This window comes from Macrotis lagotis, chromosome X (genome assembly GCF_037893015.1).
Source record: "Macrotis lagotis isolate mMagLag1 chromosome X, bilby.v1.9.chrom.fasta, whole genome shotgun sequence".
Taxonomy (NCBI): domain Eukaryota; kingdom Metazoa; phylum Chordata; class Mammalia; order Peramelemorphia; family Peramelidae; genus Macrotis; species Macrotis lagotis.
In genome coordinates, this window is record NC_133666.1 from 134,221,817 (window position 1) to 134,247,685 (window position 25,869).

Consider the following 25,869-nt stretch of genomic DNA (forward strand, 5'->3'; position numbering starts at 1 on the left):
AGATCTATACTCCCATGAAAAATGAATGAGGGCCAGCTAGATGGTACAATAGATAGATCACTGACCCTGACACTGATCTCAGACATTTAATAATTACTTAAGTGTATGATCTTGGGCAAGTCACTTTAACCCTATTGTCTTGCAAAACAAAGAAAAAGAAAAAGAAAAAAAAGAAAAATGAATAAGAACAAACAGATGAAGAATCTTGATAGAAACTTTAAGATATATAATGTATCTAAATTAATTTAAATGTAAATAGTTATTAAACAAGTTTCTTGTACTAAAAGTCTTAATGTAGTTATAAGCTATTACAACTAATTCAAGCTATTAAAATTGCCCTATGCTTTTAGGGACACCCTGCCTAAACAAAGGCAGCTAAGTGACCCAATGAGATTCATCTTCATGAGTTCAAATCTGACCTCAGACACTTACTGGATGTGTGAGACTGAACAAGTCACTTATCTGCTTGCCTCAGTTTCCTCATCTGAAAATGAGCTGGAATAGGAAATAGCAAACCATTCCAGTATTGTTATCAAGAAAACCCCAAAAAGAGTCATGAAGAGTTGGACACAACAGAAAACAACTGTTCAACAAGACAAAGAAACAAAGAAACTTGCTTAATTTTTTTACATTTAAACTAGTTTAAGCATTAGTAGTTCAAAAAATTGCACTGAGATTTTTAGAACACCCAGAATTGTTGCCATTTTAATGTTGAGATTATTAATAAATTATTTGATTTTTTAAAAAGTAATCATTGTTGAAGGTTAATACTTTTTCAGCTGTTTTCATGAAAATATTTTATTTGTTCAAATCCTTAAAACAACACATGGAAAGACTGCATGACTTCAAAACATAAAAAAACCTCTCACATTAGTACATGTAGCAATGAAAGCACATTCACCAACATTAGAGGACAGAAAAAACATTCTAATGAGGGAGCACACACCTACTTACACACATACACACACAAATTAAAAAAACCTCTTACTCCTTCTAAAAAACACCTTCTCCCTTTAGTCACATTTGAGTTTTTCAAAGTTAAGAAATAACCTGAGACTCCTGTAACATAAGCTACTCCCCACAAGCCAGGGCCTGCCTCAGCTCTCAGGGCTTCCTCCAACCTCTCCCATGATAGACAGAATAGTACATAATAAACTCAAATTAAAAGTAACTTAAGGAAAGGTCTGTGTCAAACAGGGTCTTGTAAGCATACACATGGTGCCAGGCCAGAGACGTTCCTCCAAGTCGGATCATTTCAAGTATTATTTGCTCAACAGTGGTCCTTGATCATGCCAGCTCCTTGCCACTGAGTTGCCACAGAAAGAAGGCACTTAACAAATCTTTGAGTTATATCAACTGAGTTTTTACAACAGAGAGATGATGGGTTTATCCTGAGTCTCTCCAGGGATAGATGGCCCAATTTTGTGAGATACTACATCAAGATTGGGGTAATAAGTCCATAACCATGGACAGGTCACTTAATTTTCTGGGCCTCAGTTTCCTCATTCGTGAAATGTAGGCATTGAACAATATGGTCTCTAAGGCCCCTTTTAAACTCTGAATCTATTACTCTTTTATCTTTATAGCCAATTCCTTTTTATAAAGATTTTTTCTTTTGCAAGGCAAATGGGGTTAAGTGGCTTGCCCAAGGCCACACAGGTAATTATTAAGTGTCTGAGGTCAGATTTGAACTCAGGTACTCCTGACTACAGGGCCAGTACTCTATTCACTGTACCACCTAGCCACCCCTATAGCCAATTCCTTAATGATTAAAAACATTTTTCCTTTTTTAGCCTTTTCTCTACCAAACTACCTTGTAAAATAATGTGTGTGTGTGTGTGTGTGTGTGTGTATGTATAGCACCAACTACATGTCAGACCCTGCTCTACATACTTTATAATTATCTCATTAATTCTCACAACAACCCTAAGAGGTAGGAACTATTATCTCCATTTTCCAGGTGAAAGAAATGAGGCAAACAAGGAACTTTCCCAGGGTCACACCATTAGTAAATGTCTAGGGGCAGATTTGAATTCAGGTCTTCCTGACTCCAGGCCATTGCTCTCTCCTCTATTCCACTAGCCATCTGTCTGGAAGAAGGTAAGGCAAGGGGGATAAGAAAAAGTGATTCTGAACAAGGAAGTACATTTGCCTTTACAGGTCAGGGATCATTGGCAGGTCAACAGCAAGGAATGTCCCAAAATACTAGAGGAGAAGGCAAAAGAAATAGATAGCATCCTTCTACAATCCCCTCCAATAGATGCTGTCTCCTGGACCCCAGCAATATCAGACTAAATGATAAGCCCTATGATTGCCAAAGCCTGGCCTGACCCTAGGCACAGCTGGGAGGAACTTAGTTCATGTTGAGATTATGCCCACATCCATTTTTTCCCCTCTGATGAAAGGGAAAACTCAAAGGATATTTACCTTTGGGGTCAGGGGTTGGACTCTTGTTATTACTTGGAAAGGTGCTGGCTGAAGCAGGGGTTCTGTCCTTCAGGTCTGGGCTCAGGTTATGCCGGATACCTGCTGAGGAATTTTCCAAAGGCTTCTTGGGAATGACCAATCCCCTGGTCTCTACTGGAGCTGCTTTTTCTGGAACCCTGGAAGGATAAAATGAGATGAGAGTAGGAAAGAAGGGATATATATTCCTCCACCTCTCATTATTTTCATTCTCTTTCCCTCCTCTGTCTCTCTGTTTCTATCTTTGTCTCTCTCTCTCTCTCTCTCTCTCTCTCTCTCTCACACACACACACACACACACACGCACACACACACACACACACACACACACACACACACACACACACACAGCCCTGACCTTCCTACCTAGCAAGGAACATATCTCAATTTTTTTTTAGGTTTTTTCAAGGCAAATGGGGTTAAGTGGCTTGCCCAAGGCCACACAGCTAGGTAATTATTAAGCGTCTGAGACCAGATTTGAACCCAGGTACTCCTGACTCCAAGGCCAGTGCTTTATCTACTATACCACCTAGCTGCCCCTTATATCTCACTTTTCAATAGACCCATTCCCAAACCACTATGTGCAAATTAAAATTTTCTAATTTGATTACATTGCAAATGCACCACAAACCTGCTGTATGGGAGATGAATCTTTGGTAAAATGGTGAATCATTTTCTTTAACACATATAATCATCCCCTGATTCATTTGCTTTGTAAATCTATAACTTTGTATGAATTTATTAGGTATTCCTAAAGTGGAACTGTCCTGAAGCAGTTCCTAGTCCAATTATTACTATTAATAATGATGATAATATCTCTATAACATTTTGAGCATTTGTAAAGCTCAGGTACTTTTACAAATCACTTAATATTTATTACATATATGTATATAACACACACACACACACACACACACACACACACACACACACACATTTCTAAACCATTTTATCCATACTACAACCCTTAGAGGGAGGTACTATTATTGTTCCATTTTACTGGAGGAAATTGAAACTGAAAGTTAAATGATTTGCACAATCACACAGCTAAGAAGTTACTGAGTCTTCCTGATTCCAAGTCCCTACACTCCATGCCACTTGGATGCCAAGTTGAGTCCCCATCCAAAGGATTTGTACCTTACCCAAAAGAACTTTGTTCTGCATCCTAGAGCTGTTTCTCCCCCTCCTCATTTCCTTCCCACCCCACATTTCGTGCACACACTCACACACATACTCACATACACACACTCACACACATATTCACACACTCACAATCACATACACACATACACATTCACACACATACACACAAACTTACACCACACACTCACACATACTCACACACACATGCACACATACACAAACTTACTCAAACATACATACATACTCACATTCCCACACTTAGTTATACATATTCACACACAGACACACACATGCATACTCACATACACACTCACACACATAGACTCACACTCACACACAAATTCATACACAGAGACACACGCATACATGCACAGAAACACACATACACATTCACACACATATGCACACACACTCACACTCTCACATACACACACACACACACACATACACACATACACACACCTCCAAGTTGAGTCTTCCAAGCCTTTCTATGCCAGCAAAAACATATACCCTAGGGACCTCAAAGCCCTTTGCCTGTTTAACTCAGATATACCCACACCCAGATACCAAGATAATGTATGGGTACATAGATATCCACATGTACACAGGTGAACACAAATACACAGAGGTGTATATAGGCAAACATACATATGAACACACATGCTAAACATTCATACCATTAACTCTGGGTGTGCACAGTTGTGAGTATCTTACACATAGTAGGTACTGATTGAACTGTGCATGTTTGCATGTCATCCATGTCATATCATGTTTCATGCGTGTCTATCTATAAGTGGGCACATGTCAGTAATATGTGCTTGTGTATGGTATGAGCAAATCAATATGCATCAATGTGTACACAACTTTATACACTAACTTAGGATAGATGTCTCCATAAATGCATGGATTCATACTGTATATAACTAAACATAGATGCCCACCTATTTTCATAAAATACCAGAAAGTAGACTCCTATGCAGATAAACACATGACACTTATTTACATACTACATGTGCCAGCATGCAAGCACACCAAGATATGCATATGTCCTATGGCTAGGTGTGAGCAGGTTCCCTTTGTCATGTGATACTTTGGAATTTCCACCCCACACTTCATAAAAACTTGAGACACCCCTGAGTTACTCACTTGTCCACAGAAGATATTTTCTCCACCGGCTTTAGTTTGGATCGCCAGCCTGCAGGACCCTCCAGCTGGTTTTCCATAGAACTAGGACCCTGACCTAGGAGCAAGAACACCAAATGAACATCCTTGGAAGGGCTGAGGACTCGAACCACCCCAGTCCCAACTATGGGACAGGATCTTCACTCAGGACCCCATGGTTTCTGCTCACAACTGGTCCAACTCCATTATATAGAATTCAGGATGGACAAAGTTGCTATTCTGGACTTTTTCCTCTGGAAACTGAGAGGCTGCACTAGCTGCTCTCTCAGGCCCTCCTCACCCTTCTAATTCCCTGTCATACTCTGAAATGGCCTTGCTCTCCCAAAAAAAGAGAAGCAAAGAAAATAATAGTAAGAGCAAACATTTATACAGCACTTAACTATACTCCATACAGTGTTTCAGAATTATTCTCATTTGATCCTCACAACAACCCTAGGAGACGGTGCTATTCTTACTCAGGTAAGGAAAACGAGGCAAACACAGATTAAGTGACTTGCCCTAGGTCACATAGGTAGTGAGTGCTTGAGACCAAATTTGAACTCAGGTCTTCCAGATTCTATCCAGACTATGAGTATCCAGTACATCCAATACAAGTCTCTCATGTTACAGTTAAAGAAATAAAGGCACCGTGAGATACAATGACTCATCCAAGGGTTACATAATGAGTCCTCAGCAGAGCTAGGTTAAGAACCCATATCACTCTCTAGGTAGTCACTCTACACCTATATCTCAGTGGTCTCCCTTGAGGTCAGGTTGCTTGCTCCAATTGTGAGGGAACATCCCAGCCAGGGATAACCCAGTTAAAGGGGTTTAGAAGAAGGGAGTGTCCATACACACCTTCAATTTGTTCCCATCTCTTTTTCCCCGACTCTCCTCTTCCCTTATTCCTTCCTATTTACCTCTGTTTCCCAGAATTCCCACTAGCAGTGCCCTCCCCCACCTTTTTTGCCCAAGATCAAACCTGGACTCAATCTGGTTTCTCAAATCACCCTTTTTTTTAAGACAACAGATACAGAACTGGACTTGGAGTCAGAGAGATTTCAGTTTGAATCTCATCTTTTTTTACTATTTGTATAATACTGGGTATCACTTCTTCTACCTCAGTTTCTTCATTTGTAAAATGAGAATAATAATAATGCCTAATTCCCAGGGTTATTGTGAGGACCAAATGAAATATTTGCAAAATATTTTGCTGACTTTAAAGCATTATATAAATGCAAGCTATAACATTATTAACATTCCCCCTACTTTCAGGGTCTTGCTACCTAAACTAATAAATTAATATTCAAGTTTAAATGATCCATAAAGTTATCTCTCATGGGACATTTTGCTATAACTAGGTGAAACAGAGCACCAAAGTCTGGAGTCAACTATGTGACTTCAATTCTGGCATCAGACATTTATGAGTTGTGTGATCCTGGGCAAGTCATTTAACCCTATTTGCCTCAGTTTCCTCATCTATAAAATGAACTGGAGAAGGAAATGACAAACTACTCCAGTATCTTTACCAAGAAAACCCCAGATGGAGTCACAAAGATGGCTGAACTAAACAACAATATGGTATATATTTGCATTTTAACAGGGTCCCCCTGGTGAAAATTAAGAATAGCTAGCATTAAAATGGAATGTCCCAAAAATCTTAGCACACATCCAAACTCTTAAAGCTTTCAACTGCACTAAAAATTTTGAGAACCCCCAAAGAGCTATTCAAGGATTACAAAGTCAGCAGAGTAATAGTTAATGGTGGAATTTCAGGCATCATGACAGACCATTGGGAAAGCTCTACTTTATCTACTGTGGTATTCATCTGCCAATCTGACTCCTCACTAAATTAATCTGTGGAAAAGCAAGCTAGGAGATATATAGAGCACTCCATCACTTTGTGTCCTAGCTAGTTAAATACCACTCTGAGGACACCTCAGTCAGTCAATTGTCATTTTTAAGTGTCCACTAAGGGCTGGGGATCATGCTAAGTACAGAGGATTAAAAACTTTTTACAAAAAAGCAAAATAAGTCCCTTCTCCCAAGCAGTAGTCTGTGCTAACTTGGAAAGTTCCAGATTTTACTAACATTGGCATAATAATGTGAAGAAAGAAGATATTAGGAAATAGTCTAACATTACAACACAATGAAAACATACCCTGTCAGAGAGGAAATGAGGTACAATGAATTGTTCCTGATGAATAGTCCACGATGACTCATCTCTACCTGGATATGTTGCCATTACCTCCAATTCAGCAGATTCAAAAACTAAAATCACCCTTTTTTTTTAAGACAACAGATACAGAACTGGACTTGGAGTCAGAGAGATTTCAGTTTGAATCTCATCTTTTTTTTTACTATTTGTATAATACTGGGTATCACTTCTTCTACCTCAGTTTCTTCATTTGTAAAATGAGAATAATAATAATGCCTAATTCCCAGGGTTATTGTGAGGACCAAATGAAATATTTGCAAAATATTTTGCTGACTTTAAAGCATTATATAAATGCAAGCTATAACAACAATTATCAATAATAATAATAAATATCATTATTAACATTCCCCCTACTTTCTAACTTCATTAACATTTAGGCTCTAATCTTCATCATCTGACTTTTCACTTTTTATCACTCATCAAGTCCAGTCAGCAGTCCACTCTTGTTGGCAAACTCTTCAACATGGATGATATCAGCCCCCTCCTCTTAACTCTCACTATTGCCATCAGAGCTCATTCAGATCCTCATCTTTTCTCCAATAGGCACTGTCTCCTCATTGGTCTCTCTATCACCAGGCTATTCCCCTCTCCAATCCAACCTTTACAAATGATAGCTAAGTAATCTTCCTAATGTAGAGGATCGTAAGTTAAGAGCTGGAAGGGACCTTAGAAGTCAATGAGTCCAACTTTTCCAGCTGCAAGATGAGGCAGTTGAAGCCCAGAAAAGTTAATTACTTTATCCCAGTTCACACCAGTGATGTTGGCACCATTCTGTGGAAAATTCATTTTTTTGTACTGTATGTTCCCCACAAGTTGCCCTAGATCTCTCATCTCCATGCTTTTGCCCTGGCAAGTCCCCCTCCTATAATGCAATCTCTCCTCACCACTATCTCCAGGAATCCTTCACTTCCTTCAAAATATACCTTTTATATAGAGGCTTTCCTGATTCCTCCCATCCCAAACCACTGGTAAACTCTTTCCCTAATTACTTTGCAGTTGTTGTTCAGTTGTTTCAGTCATCTCCAATTTATCCCATAACCCCATTTGGTGTTTTCTTGGCAAAGATACAGGTTTGGTTTGTCACTTCCTTCTCCAGCTCATTTTACAGATGTGGAAACTGAGGCAAACAGGGTGAAGTGATTTGCTCATAATCTGGGAAGTGACTGAGGCTAGATTTGAACTCAGATGATTCTTTTCACTGATTCTACATATATGTTTCTACACATATATATGTTATATCACCCTAATGGCAAAGTAGATACTGGACAGCAGAAATGGTTTCATTTTTTGACTTTGTATTCCTAGTAACTGGCACATAGTAGATGCTTAATAAATCCCTGTTGACTGATTAATCAAATTATTAACTAATCTTGGGCAAAGTTATGTTCTATTATATGCTATGGATTTACAGAGAGATTCTGCATGTAGATTACTGAAGAGAGGGGTCAGGTGAGGCTTTGTGGGTGTGGTGATTGGGAAGCACCTGGTTTGTGGGCCCATAGGCTTTGCTATTTGTCCTATTGGCACAGCAGAAAGAGCAAGGGTGGGTGTGTCCCTATGGCGGGGGCAGTGTTTGTTCATGCCTGTGATGCCCTCCTTCAGGAAGATTGGTCCATTTGCCTCAAAGGGCAGTGCTATTGCCCAGGGCCAATGAATGCCCAGAAGAACATTCTCTGAATCATCCCTGTGCCTGTAAGGACAGCCTGTACTAGCAGGTGTGGGACCCTGGCAATGAAAAACTGAGAGACCCTGCAGTAATATTTCAAAGCAGAAGAATAAATGGAGCCAAATAATATTGTGAAAGAGTATAATACTTCAGAGCAACCTAATAAAAGAGGGAGGGGAGGGCAAACAGGGGAGTCTCACCATTTACCACTGAGGTGTCTGGCTTCTGTCTGGTGTTTATGAGCTCGTTGCCTAGATGAGAGAAGGCAGGGCTCTTCCTTGCTTTTTGAGGTGACGCTGGCACAGAAACCTTGCTCTGGGGTGTGAGTTCTGTCACTACTTCAGGCTGGGAAGGTGCAGGGTCCAACTTTGTCTTGGGGATCCTTCTCAGCCTTTCAGCTTTAGGATCTGGTGTAAGAGCATTAGAAGGGGTAGGATATGACCTGGTGGAAGCAATAAGACAAAGAGGGAATCATAGGAAATATATCTAGGACACTGCCAGGTCCTTCTTCCATCATTTTCTCAAAACCCACCCTCAGAGAAGGAAGCATTAGATGATAAAATTACAAATCAAAGGTTTAGGTTGGTTCTCTATTAGTTATGGGGAGGAGTTTTGATGTGGGAGGAGTGATTCAGCTGCTTATTTTGCCAATTATATTTGGGGTGAGCTGACTCGTTCATTTGGGTCTAGATTCCTCAGTATACATCAACTGATGATTTCTGGAAGAGGTCCAGAAACAGACTGGGGGACAAGCAGGGAGAAGACAACCTGGGGTTAAAAACATTCTATGATAATCCACATATGGCAAATCCACATGCAAATAACCAAGAACTGGCTGCAACTGAGGGTGTGTTTATTGAGTGTCCATGTGGATGAATGAATGAACTTTTAAAGCTTTGTTTGAGTTACTATTTGTACAATAAAAATTGCATTTCTTAAAAAAAAAATCCTCTACACACAGAGATTTACTACCTGACAAGGCCATGCCTGTTAGAAAGTAAGATCAGAGATGCACTGAAGACACCTTCCCTTGGGGTTCCAAACAGTTCAAGCTTAGGGGTAGGGATGATAAGATAGGAACTATCTTAAATTTCTCGAGCTGGATATTGGTCTATTGTTTCTTAATCTGCCATCTTTCAAAACACCAAATATTCCCACCTTCTTACCTAAAAGGGCAAGAACATTAAAGTCTTATTTTGACCCATCAAGGAAGAGAAATACTACCCTGTGCACAAAAGCATTTATAGTAGCTTTTTATTTAATGATGTCAAAAAAGTGGAAATTAAGGGGGTACCCATAAGGAGAAGAAACAGAAATGTTGGACAAAGTATGATATGTGAATGGAATAGGATAGAATGTTATTGTACCCTCAGGAATGATGGAAAGCGATGGTTTCAACCTTGTGAAGACTTGTATAAACTAATATACCAAGTGAAAAGGACTAAAACAATTTACACAATAACAATAAACTTACTAAATGAACAACTTCAAAAGACTTAAGAAATCTGACCAAGATATGGCCAATCATAACTCCAAAGGACCAATGATGAAAAAATACTACCACTACCTCCTGACAAAGAAATGGTAGACTCAATATGGAAAATGAGATGCACATTTTCAGATAAGGTCAATGTGAGAATTTGTTTTGCTTGACTATGCATATTTGTTGCAAGGGTTTTACTTTTTTTTCTGAACAAAGAGAAAAACAAATGCTTATTAGCTGATTTTTTTTAATTGAATGTTTAAAAAAACACTCATTAATCCCAAAGGGTGATCCAACTTGCAAGATTGAAATTTCAAACTATGGGCCTTTCCAAATTCATGGATATTTGCCAGAACTTCCAGGACCTTTGGATATTACCACAGAAATCAAATACTAGAGAATGTTTGTTTTCCATGTAGACTCTTACCTGTCTGGACAAAGCCAGTCCCTTCCACAATAAAAAAAAAAAATTACCTTGTACACCATCTTGTATGTATCTCTGTCATGCAGGTTTTCAAATCTTAGCTTACATAAACACAGTGTTTTCTCCATAAGTAGGAGGAGAAAGAATGGGTCCTTAACCTTTTTGTGTATTCATGGATCCCTTTGGTAGTCTAATAAAATCTATGCACCACTTTATCTGAATGATGTTTTTAAGTGCATAAAATAAAATACACAGACTTATCAAAAAAATCATTGAAATAATTATAGAAAATATTCATTTTTAACAGGTGTTTGGACCCCAAGTAAAGAACCCATGATCCAGAGCACATGTAAGAAAAATTCCACTTACCTGCTAGAGCCCTGGGCAACAGTGCCCTCTTGACTGTTTGAGGCATAACCTGATCCTATCAAAAGGTTCTTCACAAGGAAGTTGCGAGCTTTTTCCTTTGGGCTTTCCTCTGTAGACTGAGCAGTTGTGAGCCCCAACAATGTTTTCCCAACTGCCTGAGAGGAAGGAAAAGTCAGACCGAACTCCTTGGAAGCTAGGGGTTTGTCAGCTGAAGTCCCAGAAGACTGGAAGAACTTTTCCCGGGTTTGCTGTGTCTTGGATGCAGATGAAGTCCAGCTATTGGGGCTTGAGTCTGTTTTGTGCTGAGAAGCAGTTATACCTGAATTTGTTTGGATTTGAGGACCTTCACGCAAGTCAGATTTGATCTGAGAAGTGATGCTCTGGGTTGCTATTGGAGAGTCTAATTTGCTCAGAAGAGAGATGCGTGGGCTTTGAGATGTTGCACTGTAACTTAATTTACCCTGAGGAGAAGTTGTAGGAAAATCTAATTTACTGGAGACAGTAGTAGGTGGGTCTGATTTCCTTTGAGAAGATGACCATCCTACAGGGGAGTTGTTGGTAACACCACCAGGCTTGCCTCCTGATGGGGAAGAGTTCTGGGTAAATCGGTTGAGGAAGGAGTTTGATGTAGTAATTGTGCTAGAATGTGACTTCTGGAGGGCTGGGTTGATGGGGCTGAGGGAGTTAGTGGCATTATTGCCCCCAGAAGATGGGGTCCATACAGATGCCTGGGCAAAGCCTTTGGGAGAGGAATTGCTAACAGGGTCTTTGCCTGGCTGGTTGGTTTTCTGCCCAGCTTCCCTTGGTTTGTCTGGTTCCCGGCCCCTCCAGGATGTGGTGTCCATTGGAATAGGGTTGGTCCGGCTTGGATACTTGGCTGCTGGCTGCTTTCGATCTGTGCTAGGGGACTTGGAGGGTGGGACATAAGCTTTGGTGTGGTGGTTCGTGCAGACAAAGACACCAGGCTCTCCTGTAGACTTGTAGGCCCCTGAGTGGAGGGTGTTGGAACACTGCTTGCATCTGAGGAGTTAAGAAAAATCAATTGGGGGGGGAGTACCCCAAGAACCTAAGCTTGTAAGCAAGCTCCCATCTTGAAGCATCAATTCCAACCAATTCTCCCAACTCTGAACAATCCATTGATGTATTCTATGACTACCTACTACTTTGCTAAGTTTCTTGGGAGAGATAATGTTTTGTCCTTCATTCTCAAAGAAGATCATGGTTGTAGCCATCTGACTTGTTTAGTACCACTTTAGAAGCTTTTAAAAATTAAAATGACCAACATCAAACCTGGCAACATCCTTGAAAAAATATGAGATGGGGGCAGCTAGGTGGTGCAGTAGATAAAGCACTGGCCCTGGAATCAGGAGTACCTGAATTCAAATCCAGCCTCAGACACTTAATAATTGCCTAGCTGTGTGGCCTTGGGCAAGCCACTTAACCCCACTGCCTTAAGTTAAAAAATTTTTTTTTAAAAAGAAAGAAAAGATATGAGATAGCTTTGGATATGGAAGATATAGCTTACCCTCACTTCACTCTCCTATGCTTCCCAGAAAACATATTATTCCTTTGCTCAAGAATTTTACTGGACCTCAGTTTCCTCAACTGTAAAAGGAAGTGATTAAACTACAAGGATTCTGAGATTTCTTCCAGCCCAATGGTTATGATTTTATTTATCTTCCATACTAGCAGGCCATTGGCTCCTGTTTTTAATCCTAGGGATGAACACTCCAGAACCTGATAGACCAGAACTCTCAATTAACTAGGTTCTTGCCCTTCGATATTGAACGATATTCTACTTTTAAAAAATGTCCTGAGGCAAAAATAACAACAAAAACAACCATCTGTATAAAGGCTTTAGTTTTAGTTTGGTTTTTTGAACTTTATTGAAAGGTAATCAGGGTCAAGTGACTTGCCCAGGGTCATACAGTTAATAAGTGTCTGAGGCCACATTTGAACTCAGGGCCTCTTGACTCCAGGGTCAGTGCTCTATCCATTGCATTATCTAGTTGCACCAATTTTTTTTAAAAACTTAAGGCAGAACCGTAATGTCAGAGATGGAAAGGGACCTTAGAATTCATTTAATGCAATGGTTTCTACTTTATGGGCTGAAGAGTTTTTGTAAATCCATAAATAAGCAAATTTATTTATTTCCTACATTTAAATAATCTCTCTCTCTCTCTCTCTCTCACACACACACACACACACACACACACACACACACACACACACACATTTTTTGTCAATAAATAGAAGCTGTGATGAAGATGTAAACTCTTTCGAAAGTATTATTGAATCATTGCATATAATCTCAGTCAAAAAATATTGTTTTCAGATAGAAGTTCCATCAAAAAAATTTTGATTAGACTTTTTTGAAAGTTTTTATGTTGTTTCGAAATTTGAGAAGGTTGGGAGCCACTGACTTCATCAGACTCCCTACAGTCAGAGAAACTAAAGTCCAAGAGAAATTATTTTCCCCAAAGACCATGAGGCTAGTTAGTGGCAAAGTCAAGTCTAAAAGAATCTCTTCCAGGGTTCTTTTATAAACCATATTATTTCCATGAGATGTTCTGGGTTCAATCTTAGTTATTATTGTTGTTCAGTCAAGAGTGATTCTTCATGATCCATTTGAGATTTTTTTGACAAAGATACTAGAGTGGTTTGCCATTTCCTTTCTCCAGTTCATTTTATAGATGAGAAAATAGGATTAAGTGACTTGCCCAGGGTCATACAGCCAATAAGTGACTGAGGCCAGTTTTGAACTCAGTCTTCCTGATTGCAAGCCCAGTGCTCTATCCACTGCACCAGCCAGGTTTAGTCTCCCTTCAGGCCAACCTCCCAAACCATCAACTTCTGCAATTCTCATTAAACTTCACCAACATTCAGAGTAAGGACTCTTGAGACTTTGCAACATTCTTCAACACCAATTTATGCTCAATATACTCTCTCCCTAAGGCATACATTTTAGAAATCTTCTAAACAGTCTGGAATTAGTCTTCAAAAATATAATTGATGAGAATCCCCATTTCCAGAGCATTCCAGATTAATCAATGTCTGACTGAACTTGACTTAAGTCAATGAGCCAAGTGACCAGGAGTTGAGTTTCTAAGCTCCTCTACTGGTCACTGTGATTAGGTAAAAAAAAGCACTTGGACCTGGATTTGGCAATGAACTTGCAGTCAGTTCAAATCCTGCCTCAGACAATTACTGGCTTTATTACCTTGGGAAAGTAATAGAAACTTCCTTAGTTTCCCTTTCTACATCTATAAAATGAGGAGGAGGAGGATGATGATGATGATGATGATGATGATAATAATAATAATAATAATACTTACCTCCAGGCTTGTTTTAAGATTGCATTCAATAAACTAATCTAAATAAAACATTTTATTAAACTTAAAATACTTTATAAATGTGAACCATCATTAGGATTATCTGTGTGACCTTTGGTTTTCTCATCTGTAAAATAGAAATTAGGCAGCTAAGTGGTACAGTACTCATCTTCCTAAGGTCCCTTTCCATCTCTGACATTACAGTTCTGCCTTGATGATGATGATGATAATGTTTGTCCTTTGTTCTCAAAGAAAACTGTAATATCAGAGAGTTCCATGTGAATTGGATTTGAGTGTGTATGGGGGGGGGGGGGGTGCTGTTCAGTCACCAGCCTCACTTTGCAAGATATAGATCAGAATGACTGGAGATGGTCCTGTTCTCTCTATATTATCTCCATTGATAATCTTATCAGCAATCATGGGTAGTTATATATATAAAGAAAAATGGCCTCATATACTTACTGGCTATGTGACACTGGGCAAGTCCCTTAACTCTGTCTCAGTTTCCTCATCTGTAAAATGAGCTGGAGAAGAAAATGGCAAACTATTGCAGTATCTCTGCCAAGAAAACTCCAAATAGAGTCATGATGAATCGGACACAATTGAACAACAACAATATAGAGATGATAATAATTGTACCACTTATCTTCTCAGGTTAGGATAAAAGAAAAAAGCCTTATGAAAAATTGAAATCACCACAGAAATGTATGTTAATATTATTGAACTACATGATCAATCTGATCCCTTCTAGTTTTCAAGGTACAAAGCTATAAAACTCTACCTGCTGACCAGAGAGGTAAAATGGACCTACCTGAAACAATTCCTATGGTAGAGTTTCCCATCGACCAGGTGCCTCTGTACCAGATGTACGTGCTTCTTGCATAGAGCACAGATGCTGTTCCTGGAACCCCAGGGACTTTCACTGCCCACAGATACCTGGCCCTAAGGGAGATGGAGACAGAGCCCACGAGGTCAGACTCATGAGCCAAGAGCCTGGCAGGGATCAAAGCCAGACTGGTTGTTACTGGTAAGGGCAAAAAGCATGAGACAAAAGTTGGGAAAGTTGGGAAACCATATTGGGAGCCAGAAATAAAGTAGATGCCCATCACTGGAGATATGGCTAAAGAAAGGTAAATAAATGTGATGGAATATTATTATTTTGTAAGAAATGACATTGGCTGGGGCCAATTCCCCCCTCCACCCTTGGCTTTGTTTATCCCACTCTGCAACAATAACAATCCCTTACCCACTATGCTATCAGTCTTAAGCAACTTAGTTTTCTAATTTGCTCCTGTAACTTAGTTCAACAATGAACTTTGGACTTTGTTCTCCATATCCAAGTGGCTCTGAAAGTACTAATAATGGGTTTGGCTCAATTGTACCATGTTCTCTAATCTCTCCATCCATCAAAGGTTTCCTTTCCACTTAAGAGCTGAAGGATAATGAAAATGTGCCCTTTGTTTGGATTTATCAAGAATAAAAGTGTCACATCCAGACTGATCCTGTGGGAGGAACCACTTACTATCCCATCCACGTTCCTCAAATTGAAACCCAAGAGGAGTTTCCACCAATAGTCACCAACTAAAGCAAGGGTTCTTAATCTGGGCCAATCTAAGTAAAGTACTTTGCAAAATTTAAGATACTTAATAAACAAACCATCATTAAGAACTTTTGTGAGACTTTTGATTTTCTCATCTGTAAATTGGAAATGAGGCAGCTAAGTGATTCATGAGTTCAAATCTGGTCTAAGTTAACCTCAGTTAATAGGGATTTTTAAATATATTTTAATATTTTTAAAACCACATTGCAATATAATTTGGGGTTTACAACCTGCTTATTTTACTTTATATATTTAAAAACACTTTCTGAGAAGGAATCTATAGATTTCCCCAGACTGCCAAAAAGGAGTCCATGATATGAAAAGTTAAGAATCCCTAACCTGGGAAAAAAATAATTCCAGAAAGATCCAGAGGCATGATTTGTTGTTGTCCTTCATAATCGAAGAAGACTATAACATCAAGTGAATGATGGTGTGACTTGCATAATATTAAATATATTAGAGTGAGAGGAATGGTGTGCCGAGACATCCTTCTACTGCCTTTTCCAAATAATAGCACCTACCTCCCTGGAATAGTTGCTAGGATTAAATGATATCATAATTGTAAATCTAAAACTTAGCACATAGGAAGCACTATATAAATGTTAAGCTATTATTATTATTATTATTATTATTATTATTATTATTATTATTATATCATTATTGTTGTTGCTTTTGAATTAGGAAATTCCAGAAGGAAGCCTGCCTTTGTAATTCCATCCTTGGATGTAATGAGAAGTAAGCCCTCTCTCTTTCTGGACCATTCTGAAGACTTCATATACTGAGATGTCAGACTTTTCAAGTCTTGGATCCTATCAGACATTTTATAGAAATGATAGAAATGGAAATAGAATCATGAGTTGGACATTAAGACATTTGTTTTTATTTTTTTTATTTTTTTTGTAAGGCAAATGGGATTAAGTGACTTGCCCAAAGCCACACAGCTAGGTAATTATTAAGTGTCTGAGGCCGGATTTGAACTCAGGTACTCCTGACTCCAGGGCCGGTGCTCTATCCACTGTGCCACCTAGCTCCCCCAACATTAAGACATTTGGTTCTGATACTGGAGGGCATATTATAGTCTCTCATCTATTTTTAAAAAAATCAGGTTTACAATATCTAACCCTCCCTGGTGATGAAAACAATCCATATTATGCTTTGAACTCCTTAAAGAAAAGTCTTTAGGGGTGGCTAGGTGGCATAGTGGATAGAGCACCGGCCCTGGAGTCAGGAGTACCTGGGTTCAAATCCGGCCTCAGACACTTAATAATTACCTAGCTGTGTGGCCTTGGGCAAGCAGCTTAACCCCACTTGCCTTGCAAAAACCTAAAAAAAGTCTTTAGACAAAGGCAGAATGTTATCATTATTATATAGTATCAAATTTGTGTAGGCTAACATAATAGTTCATAAGAGGAAGAGATCTGGGATGCTTACAGGTTTTGCTGGTGGGAATTCTGTCACTGTGTTCTTCTCTTGGACAAAGGGGTTTGTCCGGACTGGAGATAGTGGATGAACAGGGACTGGAGCAGCAGGCTTGACAGGCTGTGAAATGACTTTCTTCCCTACAGGCTCCTCATTCAAGTCTGAAGGAGGCCTCTTCACTCCAGCCATGCCCCCAACTAGTATAGAAAACACAAAGAACAGAGTCAGTAAAATCAGCCCCTTTGGTGCCCCAAGCCACTGCCATCACCAAGAGGCAAGGAAGCATGGGGGCAGCTAGATGTTGCAATGGATAGAGACTGGCCCTGGAGTCAGGAGGACCTGAGTTCAAATGTGACCTCAAACACTTAATAATTACCTAGCCGTGTGACCTTGGGCAAGCAACTTAACCCCACTGCCTTGCAAAAACAAATAAACAAAATAAAAAGAGGCAAGGAGGCTACAACCATACTTTCCTCCTTAAATCAGAGGTGCCAAACAACCCAACCCATCTGTCCAAACTAGATGTAATTGGGAAATGTTTAACAAAATAAATAATTATATGATACAGCATAAATAAAGTTAGTTTGTGGTTTCTTCAGTTAATATGTAGCCCTCAGGGATCAGTTTCTATTTGAGTTTGGTAGATAGGGGCTTCCTCAAAGAAGGAATTCACTGCTCCCCAAATTTTTTTCATCTATGAAAATGTGCCAAGACAGAATGAAACAAACTTGAGGGGCATTTTCTGGCTTCCCTCACCCCCAGCCATCCTCTGATCCAGTCACTGGTTCATCTACACACTCCATCACATTAGATGCACAGATTTCACTGTTAGGATTCTTAGAGACAATGGGATGTGATGGAAAGAACACTGCATGTGGAGTCAGGTTCAAATTCTGGCTCTGACCTTCATTAACTACATCAGCAAGGCCAGATCACTTCCTTTCTCTTAGTCTCATTTCTCTGTAAAATGAATGGACTGGACTTCATGACAAGTAAGACCCTTTTCAAATCCAAATCTATTATTACTATTTCATTGTTGTTCAAATATTTCAGTCTTGTCTAATTCTTTGTGAACCCCTTTGAGATTTGCTTGGCATTGACACTGGAGTGGCATTGATACTTTTCCAGCTCATTTTACAGGTGATAAAACTGAGGCAAAGAGGGTTAAATGACTTGTGTAGTGTCACATAGCTAGTAAGTGTCTCAGACCAGATTTGAATTCACAAAGGTCCTGAATCCAAGTTCAGTACTCTATACACTATACCCCTCACCCAACAGACTACATGCAGTTTGGGGACTACTAATGCTCAAACAAAACAAAGAAGACTCCCAAAAATGGGTGATCAGATTGCTTCTCTAATCATATCTCTACTCAATTTAATTCACAAGAATGAGAATTTACTAAGCATTTACCGTGTGTCCAGCACTATCCTAGGTACTTGGGCGTAGATAATAAATTCAGAGGCAGAATTACCAAATTAGGCTAAGAGGACCTGTGATTCAGACACAACTCTGATGCTGGTTACTATTACAACTGGGGACAAGTCATTTAGCCTCTCTGAGAGTAGAATTTCCTCATCTGTAAGACTTTTATCTCACCTGTACCATAAAGTTGTTGAAGGGAAAACATTTGAAAAATTATACTCTGGTACAGAAAAGTAAGATATTTGATGCTAAACTAGTTCAGAGAAGAGAGAGTTTATTGTGGCTGGAATGATCAGAGAAGGAAGGTTTCTTTTTTTTTTTTTTTGCAAGGCCCAAGAAGGAAGGTGTCTTGAAAGATATGGGTTAGGGCAGCTAGGTGGTGTAGTGGATAGAGAACTGGTCTTGGAGTCAGAAAGGACCTGAATTCAAATTTAACCTCAGACACTTAATTTTTACCTAGCTGTGTGACCCTGGGCAAGTCACTTAATCCCATTGCCTTGCAAAGAAAAAAATAGATGAATTAATTGGACCTTGAAGGACAAGTTCAGTTTGAATAAGAAAAAGTAAAAGATTAAAGAGTATAATGAGCTCGAGTGCAGAGACAACTAGATGGCATAGTAGAAAGACCTGAATTCAAATCCAGCATCAGAAACCTCTTAGCTGTTTGATCTTGAGCAAGTCATTTTATCCTATTTGACTCAGATGTAAAATGAGCTGGGGAAGGAATTGGCAAACCACTCTAATACTTTTGCCAAGAAAAATCCAAATGGGGTCATAAAGAGTCAGATACACTGAAAAATCTAAACAATAAAAAGAAATGTGGGAGGCTCTGTGCTAAATGCTTCACAAATATTTAGCTTACAAATTATCTCATATGATTGCTGGACATTAACCTATTCCTGGATATTAGCTAAAACACATACACATTAGCAGCTCTCCCTTTTCCTTCTACTGTGATCAAATACCCTGAAGCAATTATGGGACCCCTCCAGTGCAAAATGAGCAGGTGAAGGAAATTCAGAATGCCATTCCATAGAAGACCTACTAGATGCATTAAAAAGCTAAGCAGTGGCACATTAATCTACCATCAAAGGGTTTGAATGAATAAATCCAGAGGAACATTCACAGAGAAGTGAAAAATGAGGGAGGAGAGAAAGGAGTGATGGGAAGAAGAGGGAGGAAGATGGGAAGGAAGGGACAGAAGAGCAAGATAGATATTCAGGAATTGAATCAACATTCAGTACCATAAAGGAACTTAGAGATCATCTAGTCCAGCCCATTTTCTAGGGTCACTGAGGCAAAGCGAACACAGATAGCAAACATTAGACACAGATGATATAGGAATAAGCACAATCACTAGGATTCCACAGAAGGTCTTTGGGCACCAAAGCCAATACTCTTTCCACGCTACCAAAATGCTTCTCACAAATGCATCTTCTAGGAGAATGGGGAATTCCTAATTGTGTTGCTGGAGCTCAGCCACCAATAAAAGCTCATAGTGAATTGCACAAAGTCAAAAGAATCATACTATGATCCTCCTCCCCCAAACCCCATAGGCTCAGCCTAAAATCTTATCAAGTCAGCTCCTGGTGGTTTAGCAAAGATTAGACTCAAGGGAAGATCACAGAGGACCATAAAGGAATGTAGATTTAGAGTTGGAAGGGACTTTCTGGGTCACTGAGCTCCAACCTACTCCCATCATTTCAGATAAGGACACAGAAAATTTAAGTGACTTGCCCAAGTGTCTACGTTAGAAAACGAACCCAAGTCTTCCCTGATTCCCAAGACCAGTGTCCTATTTAATAGACCACTTTCTTTCATTATAGTACCAGAGGTCAAGGGATTTAGAGCTTGGATGATACAGAACTTTCTAGAGTGGGTGAACTTTTGTTCTACCTCCCCACAACAGTAAAAATACACAATGGGTCACAGAGGTCCTAAAGAGGGGATTTTTCTATTTAACTACAATAAAGAAAAATAGATTTCCTCAGCGCTGGAAAAGTGGCGGTGGGGAGAAAAAAAAGAATAAAAGAAAATGGGGAGAGCAGGGAACACAGAGGTTGGCATAACTCCCAGAGTCACTGAGTTTTGAACAGGAATTTCTAAACCTCAGATTAGGAATGTGGCAAGGGGAGGCAAGGAGGGGGCTATTCATAAAAGGCTGAGCCCAGTATAGCTGGAGAGGAAATCATGGGTGAGTGGAGCACAATAGTAGTTGAAATAGAAGCTTTGGGAAAGGTCATGCTACTTGGGCGGTGGGGGGGGGGGGGTCCCAAGGACTCCTGTCTGCCTTGTTCTGAGAGCATAGCCCCTTCTGCCAGGCTCCCCTTACACAGCACTTTAAGAACAGGACCTCCCCCCCATTCCTATTAAGACTATATCTCTCTCTTAAACAGCCAAGGTTAACAAAAAAGGTTTCACAGAATTTATATCAGAAGTCCTAAAAGCATACTTTCAGTGTCAATAATAATAACATTTATATAAAAATTAACATACATATATGTGTTGAGTTGATCTTCACACCAATCAGTAATCCTGTGAAATAGCTATTATTGTTAACCCCTCCCCATTTTACAGATAGGAAACTACATGGGCACACACAATTAATAAAAGTCTGAAGCAGAATTTGAACTCTGATCTTACTGATTCCAAGTCCAGCACTCTTCCCACTAGATCTCCTAGCTGCTTAAATGTTCATTGTATGGGATATAAGCACTCCTTTCAGTAGGAAGGCAGGGTTATTGTGAGAATCAAATGAGAATAATTATAAAGCACTTGGCACAAGGAAAGTTTATATAAATGTTAACTTTTGTTATTGCTATTATAATTTTGCGGGGCAAGGCCATCAGGGTTATGTGACTTGACTAAGGTCACACAGTTAGTAAGTGTCATGTGTCTGGAGCTGGATTTGAACTCAGGACTGACTCCAGAGCTGGTGTCCTATCCATTGCATCATCTAGCTACCATTATTTTTGGTGTCATCATCAATTTTTAATGAACTGTTTATAAACCAGAGAGAGAGAGACAGACAGAGACAGAGACAAAGAACCAGACAATTCATTCATTGTTTAAATGGGATGATAAACAAGGAGAAGAATGTTTTGTACATTCCTGTTTTAAGTAGAGAAACAGGAGCTTTTTTTTACTGGAAGACAGATAGGACTTCATCTGCTTGGCCCCAGAAAGCAGAGCTCTCTTCCAACCTATGGTGGAAGCTCCCTATTATCTGAAAAACTCAATAAGCTGCCTCATACAATCAAGAGTCCTCTATCCCTGAGTATAAAGACAGAGACTAGCCATTAGAAGGCCAGCTCATTGAGGACCTATCTTTCCTTTTACATACCCAGGGTTTAGCACAGTACCTTACTTAATGGATATTTTTTGCTTGCATGATCAGGGAAGTCATTTGAACCCAGACTCACACCACTATATGAAAGTTATTGAGGGGGTAGTAAATAGATATAACACTAACCCAGTTAGAATTAATTTTAGCTAGGTTGCACAGTGGATAGAGCACTGGGCCTGGAATCAGGAAGTCTCATTTTCCTGAGTTCAATTCTGACCTCAGACATTTACTGTATGACCCTGGGTTAGCCACTTAACCCTGTTTATCTCAGTTTCCTCATCTGTAAAATTAGCTGGAGAAGGAAATGGTAAACGACTCCAGGATCTCTGCCAAGAAAACTCCAAAAAGGATCACAGAAAATTGGAAATAACTGAAATGACTCAACAACACCCAACCTAGACCCCTCTAATAGACCAAAGGCAATATCTTCTAGCCTCCATCCTGGACCCTGAATTTCTCTTTCATCAGTAGGGCTGCTGAAGGTATCAGCATGGTTTTCTTTCTTTTTTCCTAATAAAGGTGAGGCAGATTCCAAATCCCATCTATCCATGTCATTCATAAGGTATGTCTTTATCTATCTAAAACAGATAATCTTCTACTAAGTCCCTTGTAAGTATGCATCTTACAGACACAAAGCAGGTTAGGAAGCATGGTTGAGGAAAGGGGAGTTGTTGAATTAAAAAAAAACTTAAACAGTTTTCCTAGGGTTTCAGTCAAAACAAGAAAAAGAGCAGCCCCACCTATGGGGTTATGGGAAAGGTTCTGAGGAAGATGGTGAGAGAGAACTGACTACTCACTGGGTGAACGGCCGTGGAAATAATTGTAATATTGGGAGACATAAGTCAGAATGCTCAATCGATCTGGCACCTTAAGAGCCACCATATCTTCTGCATCCAACAGGGCTGGTATCCCCAGCTGCTCTTCAGCCACCTGGAATGCCTATAACAGATAGGAAGGGGGACAAAAGTATAAGACACCTATTAGAGAGATAGGAAATTGCCCCTAAGGGCACTTCAACCTGATAGCTAAAGTTAGACAAGAGAATAGGAAATGTTGCCTTCTCTGCCTCATGCTCCCTTCTACCTTCTCTTGCTTCCAAGGCTTATAACCCTCTAACATTAATGAACTATGATTCTATATAAGCTTTTCTCATTTGCATCAGATCACCATGATCTGTTCTCCATAAATTTACAGGACTTAGTGTCTTTAACACATCAAATATGTCCATAATACATCACATAAAAGTTTCATGGGGCAGTTTTCTCATATGAGAATGCCCTAGATCAATGAATCCCCATCCCTATTCTTGTCATCCCTGACAGTGAAAGGGAGGATCAGACATCTGCCCCCTTGAATGCAGGTAGATAAATTTCTAAACAATTTCAAACAGATGGAAGGAGGAAGAGGACAAGAAGTGCAGTCAATATTATCTAGCACCAATCTTGATCCTAGGGACAAATGACTTGCGAGTTTTAGAAATTTTTGGCCTAACAGTTGAATAATCTGGATATAAAAGGAAGTGAAGGGGTAGAAATTAGAGAATAATCTTCCAAATGGCCCGTTCATTTTTTTTTTTTGGCTCTTTCAGTGATTTTACCAACACAGATCAATATCCTAACAGCTCTTTTTTGGCACTGGGCTAAAGACACATTCTTTCTCAACACTAATCCTTATATGGTCAGTAATTGCCTAGAATAGCTTCTCTGAAAGAGGGAGATGCATGCTCCAATATACCCAAGAGAGCCTTCTCACTCACAAAGCACCATGTCAAATAGCACCCCACAACAAAAATGACCCATTGCTTTTTCTATTCCTACCCTCCTGCCCTTTCCAACCCAGTGCACACAGAGAATGAATTATTTTCTCATAACTGGAGTGATGGAAGAGAGTGAGACAAGTTAGAAGGCATGGGATGTGTGAGAAGCAAAGAAAGGCAAAAGGAAAGATAGGACAGGGAGAGACACAGATGTCTTCATTCACCAATCTCAAAGGCAAGACGTGTCAACAAGTCAACTCAGTAGGGAGAACCAAGTGAGTCATCCCCATTCCTTTCTCTTTCACTGAAAGCAAGGTCTGTCTGTCTTTCTTTTTGCTTTCATTTATATCTCCAGGGCTTATCACCCTGTCTTCACTTAGAAAGGGCTTAATAGGTATTTGTTAACCTATATGATCAGGGAAGCAGGTTTCATTCTGAAGCCCAACTCATGCCCCTACACTAGAGTTGTTGAAGCTCTCTCTCCCCACCCACCCCTAGCACTGCTAACCAGATACCCCTCCAGTCTCTGGACTCTTTTCTGCAACTATCAGGCCCCAGTATCCCAGCTAGAGTTGATCTAGCCACTGGGAAAGAAGGAAAATTTCCAGAGTTGGTCCAGAGTGCTAGTGTTACCTAGAAAAGATTGGAAAAGCAACCAGAGAGAGAATTAAAGCATAAGGTCAAATGCAGAAAAGGGAAAGGAGATTACATAAAGAGTTAAAGGAAATAAGGATGAGCCTGGGCATGATCTCTATTCTCATCTCAAAGATAATGACAAAACAGCCCCAGATCCTCAGGAGCTAAATTGATCCTGATAGGGTTATTGATGAAAGGCAGGATTTTCCAGTCCTTTCCAGTTTACCTTTCCAGTCCTTGCCCACCTCCCCTAATCCCCTGTCCACATTCTCTGATCCACCCAGCTTCTGTCCCAGCCTCTCTTCCCCTGCCTAATCTCCTCTCCTACCTTCTCCCCCTTTTCTCCACTGTTCCCCACATTCTCCATTAAGTCTCACATTTCCTAAGCCCAGGAGGCTATGTAACCCCAAGCAGGAAGAACACTTCATTAGGGGATGGGAAAGGGGATGGGGAAATAGTCCTGAAAGAGAAAAAGAGCCTGAGCAAAATCTCCTTTTATAACTCCCCAAAAACATTATTAATTCCAGCTTTCATATAAGACAGTGAAGCAGCATAACATAGTGAAAAGACCTGAGTTTAGAAGAAGAAGAAGAAGAAGAAAGAGGAAGAAAAAGAAAGAGGAGGAGGAGAAAAGGAAGAGGAGAAGAAGAAGAAGAAGAAGAAGGAGGAGGAGGAGGAGGAGTCAGCTAGTTGATAAAGATTAAGGGAAGTAAGGGGTGTTGATAAGGAGAGAAAGTGAGCAAAGTCTTTGGTCTCTGAAAGAAATAAGGTTGGAGATCAGGAGATAGGTCCATGTCCCTGGCCTGTTCTGGCTATGGGTCAGCTCAGGCCGGATCCATCCTGGAGAATGAAGCAGCTGAAGTTCATCAAAGTAGACATGGACCCTCTCTGGAGTCAGCCCACGCTCCCAACAGATGGGTGGTCTGAGCTTCTGCGGCAGCCTTGGCCAGAGGAGAGGCTGCTCCCAAGGGAGCCAATTCCTTTCTCCCACCTGCTTCCCCTGATTCAACCCCAACACCACCTCACCGGAACCCTCCCTACCCTCAGGAACTCTGGGGGAACTGGAACGTCTGGCTGGCACCTAAACAGGAGGAAACAGGCTGCGAGGAATGAGAAGCAGAAAATATGAACAGCCCAAGCAGTCTGTGACATGAGGCTGAATGAGAGTCATTTTTTTCTTCTAAGAGAGCAATATTTTTTTTCCAGACACTTCTAGGCAGGAGCTCAGATTCTGGCCTCACTTGTTAGTTCAGAAGGACCTCTCTCAGTCTCAATTTGCTCATCTGCAAAATGGCAACAATACTCCATGGGATGTAAAACCCCTCAGAAATCTAAAAAAAAAAGTGAGGTGGTATACAAAACCAAATGCAACCAATATGTTATAGGCACTGATTCACAACTTCCTTAATAACATGAAGGACCAATGGA

At 40.0% G+C, this 25,869-nt stretch overlaps 1 protein-coding gene across 2 annotated transcripts in view; it reads right to left on the bottom strand.

Annotated features, from left to right (window-relative positions):
- Nucleotides 1–25,869, bottom strand: part of MICALL2 (MICAL like 2) — a 66,080-nt gene that overhangs the window by 21,217 nt on the left and 18,994 nt on the right. For both annotated transcript variants that reach the window (XM_074207756.1, XM_074207755.1), the window contains 7 exons: nt 22,847–22,988; nt 17,291–17,475; nt 15,071–15,201; nt 10,928–11,947; nt 8,852–9,093; nt 4,753–4,846; nt 2,428–2,603 (listed from right to left, as the gene is read on the bottom strand). In XM_074207756.1, coding sequence (XP_074063857.1) covers nt 2,428–2,603; nt 4,753–4,846; nt 8,852–9,093; nt 10,928–11,947; nt 15,071–15,201; nt 17,291–17,475; nt 22,847–22,988 — 1,990 coding nt within the window. The remainder of the gene's footprint in view (nt 1–2,427; nt 2,604–4,752; nt 4,847–8,851; nt 9,094–10,927; nt 11,948–15,070; nt 15,202–17,290; nt 17,476–22,846; nt 22,989–25,869) is intronic.